Source organism: Orycteropus afer, unplaced genomic scaffold (assembly GCF_000298275.1).
Source record: "Orycteropus afer afer isolate SDZICR_OR568_19922 unplaced genomic scaffold, OryAfe1.0 scaffold00137, whole genome shotgun sequence".
NCBI lineage: Eukaryota > Metazoa > Chordata > Mammalia > Tubulidentata > Orycteropodidae > Orycteropus > Orycteropus afer.
The window spans coordinates 1,050,870-1,055,837 of NW_006921724.1; the positions used below are offsets into that span (position 1 = coordinate 1,050,870).

At 34.7% G+C, this 4,968-nt stretch overlaps 1 protein-coding gene across 1 annotated transcript in view; it reads left to right on the forward strand.

Moving 5' to 3' along the window:
• The window catches only part of TTC3 (tetratricopeptide repeat domain 3), a 129,652-nt gene that overhangs the window by 9,254 nt on the left and 115,430 nt on the right, over window positions 1–4,968 (forward strand). Inside the window, exon 6 of the mRNA XM_007945559.1 lies at window positions 2,470–2,590. Coding sequence (XP_007943750.1) covers window positions 2,470–2,590 — 121 coding nt within the window. The remainder of the gene's footprint in view (window positions 1–2,469; window positions 2,591–4,968) is intronic.

Below are 4,968 nucleotides of genomic sequence, written 5' to 3' on the forward strand. Positions count from 1 at the left end.
ATCTTTTCTCTTTAGTAATTTAAAGAGCACTTTTGTATAAGATTTGGCCAATGCAGTATATTATTTGATTTCTTCACTGCTGCTTCAATGGTGTTGATTGTGGATCCAGGTAAAGTGAAATCCTTGACAACTTCAGTCTTTTCTCCATTTGTAATTATGTTGCTTATTGGTCAGTTGTGAGGATTTTAGTTTTCTTAATGTTAAGATGTAATCCATATTGAAAACTTTACTCTTTGATCTTCATCAGTAAGTTCTTCAATACCTCTTCACTTTCAGCAAGCAAGGTTGTGTCATCTGCACACTGCAGGTTGTTAATGAGTTTTCCTCCAATCCTGCTGCCCCATTCTCCTTCATATAGTCCAGCTTCTTGGATGATTTGGTCCACATACAGATTGAATAAATAAGGATATGACCGTGGTGAACCCCTTTCCTGATTTTAAACCACACAGTATTCCCTTGTTCTGTTTCAATGACTGCTTCTTTGTCTGTGTACAGGTTCTGTGTGAGCACAATTATGTGTTCTGGAATTCCATTCTTTGCATTGTTATCCATAATTTGTTAGGGTGCACACAGTCGAATGCCTTTGTGTAGTCAGTAAAACACAGTGAAACATCTTTCTGGTATTCTCTGCTTTCAGCCAAGATCCATCTGACATCAATAATAATATAACTCATTCGAGACCCTCTTCTGAATTTGGCTTTAATTTTTGGCAGTTCCCTATTGGTGTACTGCTGTAACCATTTTTTTAAGCAAAATTTTACTTGTGTGTGATGTTAATGATACTGTTTGATAATTTCTGCAGTCTGTTGAAGCCCCTTACCTTGGAATGGGCACAAATAATGAATCTTTTATACAATTTTTTATATAATCATTTATACAATTGTATAATTTTATACAATTGGCCAGGTAGCTGTCTTCCAAATTGCTTGGCATAAATGAGTGAACACTTCCAGTGCTGCATCCATTTGTTGAAACATCTCAATGGGTATTCCATCAATTCCGGGAGCCTTGTTTTTTTGCCAGTTCCTTCAGTGCAGCTTGTACTTCTTTCAATACCCTTGGTTCTTGTTTATATACTACCTCTTGAAACGGTTAAATATCAGCCAATTCTTTTTGGTACAGTGACTCTGTGTTTTCCTTCCATCTTCTGTTGATGCTTCCTGTATCATTCAGTATTTTACCCACAGAATCTTTCAGAATTACAACTTGAAGCTTGAATTTTTACTTCAGTTCTTTCAGCATGTTCTTCCCTTTTGATTTTCTGATTCCAAGTCTTTGCATATTTAATTCTAATACTTGACTTTGTCTACTTGAGCTGCCCTTTGAAATCTTCTGTTTAGCTCTTTTACGTCATTTCTTCCATTCACTTTAGCCACTCTCCGTTTAAGAGCAAGTTTCAGTCTCTTGTGACATCCATTTTGGTCTTTTCTTGCTTTCCTGCCTTTATTGATCTTTTTCTTTCTTCATGCATGATGTCCTTGATGTCTTCCCACAATTTGTGTGGTGTTCAATCATTGTTGTTCAATGCATCAAATCTAGTCTTCAGATGGTCTCTAAATTTAGGTAGGATGTATCTTTTGTTCGGAAGGATGGTTGGGCAATCCTACTTCCATAGTGATACTGCCTCAGAAACCCAAGGAGGGGTCGCTATGAGTCGGGGCCGACTCGACGGCACATAATAACAACAACAACATATCTTTTGTGGACTTGTTTTACTTTTCTTCAGCTTCAACATAAACTTATATAAGTTTGCAACTTATACCTGTCATAAGTTACCCTAAATGAAATTATTAGGTCTCTGGAATGAACATTTTTTTGACACGTAATTACTAGTTGATCCCTAACTATAATGAATGATAAACCAATTTTTAATGTTACTGTTGACACAGACATCTATGTGTTTCTCTTAAGCTTGACACCAAAATGGATAAATACTTAATTTCTGAAGTTACTGTAGACATTTTGAGGTATCAGTAGCATTTTTGTGAATTCCTGATACATCATGAAAGTCTTTTTACAAAGAGCCCATTTAATCAGCCATGTCCTCTTGTTAATATATCTCCTTATTCTTCTGTTTGCCACACATCATGTAAAATACATATTCTCTTTGGTGAACCTTAATCTGTAATCTAAACCTTGGGTCGGTTCTAAGGATGGAGGTCCTAGTTTAGGTGATTGCTGGGATCCCACTCATCCAGATTGTATTATTGCATTCTCCTGATACCCAAGTCAGCTTCTGGCCAGGCTGGAATCAGTGCAGAAGCATCTTGAACTCTGAAGGTAGACTGTGGTGAGTACATGGTATTTGTTAACTTGTATGTTAACTAGGTTTTATACTGGAGTAATGAAATGTGGAATTCACACTGGTTTTGTATTATGGATCTCAACTACTGTATATGTCACCGATGCCACATGACAAATTTAAAATTAATACTGAAATCTCATTCTTTATCCCTGTTTTTAAAACAGAAAATCTTGGCAGTTGAAGAGGCTGTGAATTGGATAAAATTTGTAGGCGATTTAACACTTCTGTCTAAGTTGGGATCACTTGAAAATTGTTGGCCTATGTTAAGTATTTTCTTTACTGAATGTAAGTATAAGTGCTTTAAATTGTTGCTTGACTCAGTTTTTAAAGGCATTATTTGGGGAAAAGGAATGTATAAAAATGTGATGTATTAATTATCTTAGGATTATAAAAATATTTATATATGTCTGAATAAGAGAACTTTAATTTTGTAGTTACTTTTATCCCGTTTTCTGTTCTGATGCTTTTTTATGACTTTATACCTTTGAAAAAAAATCCTACCAAATTGATATCATATGTCATTATTTATATATAATTGATTTTAGGTACTCCGTTAGCCTTGGAAAGGAATGTGTTTGATTAAAGATATATATATATCTTACCCAAGAAAGAGATTACAATGTGGCTTACATATTCTCATTCATAAGAGAAATGAGTAATAGATGCTAAGATTATAATATAACTTTTTTATTTTATTAAATAAAATATAATAAAATAAAATATAAAAATATAACTATTTTTATGCATAGTGAAACTGCCATATTAGCAGTGTTTTTATAGTATACTAATAGGAATCTTGTGACAGGAAATGTTTGGCTCTTTGTAGCTGACCAATAATCTGTCATCTCCATGGAAAAGAGCAAATTTTGTGCTATTAACCTAAGAGATTAAGCTTAAATATGAAGACAGCTTTTTCTGATAGATTTACTAAACATTGGGGATGCATTACACTGATAGAGGTTGTTTTCTTTGTTGTTCTGGAGGCTTTTAATTATTTAGTAGGTTTTATGATGAAATGAGAGAACTGATATCATGTATTAGGTACCTATAATGAGTTTGTTTCTGATTCTACGTATTCGCCTTCTTTACAATAGCCCTAGAAGGTAACTATTATTGTCCTTTTCAGAAATGAGTGCACTAAGACTCTGAGAGGTTAAATGACATTTCTGCAATTTAGTAAGTAGCAGAGCCTAGATGGGAAGTCAGGTCTTTGATTCCAGAGCCCAGCTTTCTTCCTATAATCACTGTTCCTTAGTATTAAATTATTTGGTGATTTTCTCAAATCCTTTCTTGAATCTTAGATTTTAGGCACTCCTTTTGCCTTAGAAAGGAATGTGTTTGATTAAAGGCTTGTTGTTGTTATATGCTGTCGAGTCAGACCCGACTTAGAGTGACCCCTCCTTGGGTTTCTGAGGTGGTATGGAAGTAGATTACCCAACCTTCCTTCCATGGAGTGGCTGGTGGGTTTGAACCTCCAGTCTTCTGGTTAGCAGTCAAGTGCCTTAGGCACTATGCTACCAGAGCTCCTATGCTACTAAAGGCTTAGCTGTATTTTTTAAAAACTTTTTATTGTGGTTTGGGTGAAAGTTTCTGGAGCAAATTGGTTTTCCATTCAACAATTCATACACATTTTGTTTTATGACATTGATTGCAGTCCCTACAATGTAACAGTACCCTTCCAACTTCTTCCCTGTGTTTAACGTTTCCATTCATCCTTCTTCATATCCCTTCTTGCCTTCTGAGCTTTATCCTTGAGCAACTGCTGCCATTTTGATCTCATATGGTTGATTGTTCTACTGTTGAAGTACCTACTTCCTTGGTGTTATTGTTCACTTCATGGGCTTGTCTATCATTTGGCTGAAAGTTGACCCACAAGAACGCAGTCACTTCCAGGCCTGAAGAGTGTCTAAGGGCCATAGTCTCAGGGGTCTCATCAGTCTCCATGAGATCAGTAAGCCTGGTCTTTTTATTATTTTGAGTTTTGATCCACACTTTTCTCCCACTCTATCCAGTATCTCCTATTGTGATCCCTTTCAGAGCGGTCAGTAGTAGTAGCCAGGCAGAGTCTACATCTTCTGTCTTCTGGTCTCAGAGTTAGCTATATTTTTGTTGCAATAAAGTTTTATATATATGTGTGTGTGTGTGTGTATGTATATATATATATATACACACACACATACATATATATGTATGTATGTATATATGTATATGTATATATGTATATGTATAGTTACCATTTTAAAAAAACTTTTTAATTTTAAGAGTTTGTTTTACATTCAACGTTATGTGTACATTTAGTTTCACTCCCCATTTATCATCCCCAACCGTAACCCAGTCTCCTCCCCTCCGTTCCCAGTAACCCTCCCCCCATATAGTTAGCATTTTTTAAGATCCTTTTTATAGAACAGCTTAAAATACAGATAATATGGCCTTGTAGACTTCTAACATGTTTCTTGTTACTTACTGCCTTTCAATTAATTTATTAAAATTTACAAGAATATTGTTTCAAATAACTTCTCATTTTAATATTTCATTTCTGAGAGTCAAAATGTTTATTTTTGAATAGAGACATTCTAACATCTTCATTTTGTTATAGTACATACTTTTTAGAAAGTAGTTTTACAAATTCTTGTTTTCATATATTTTTACTGAACGTTGTACCT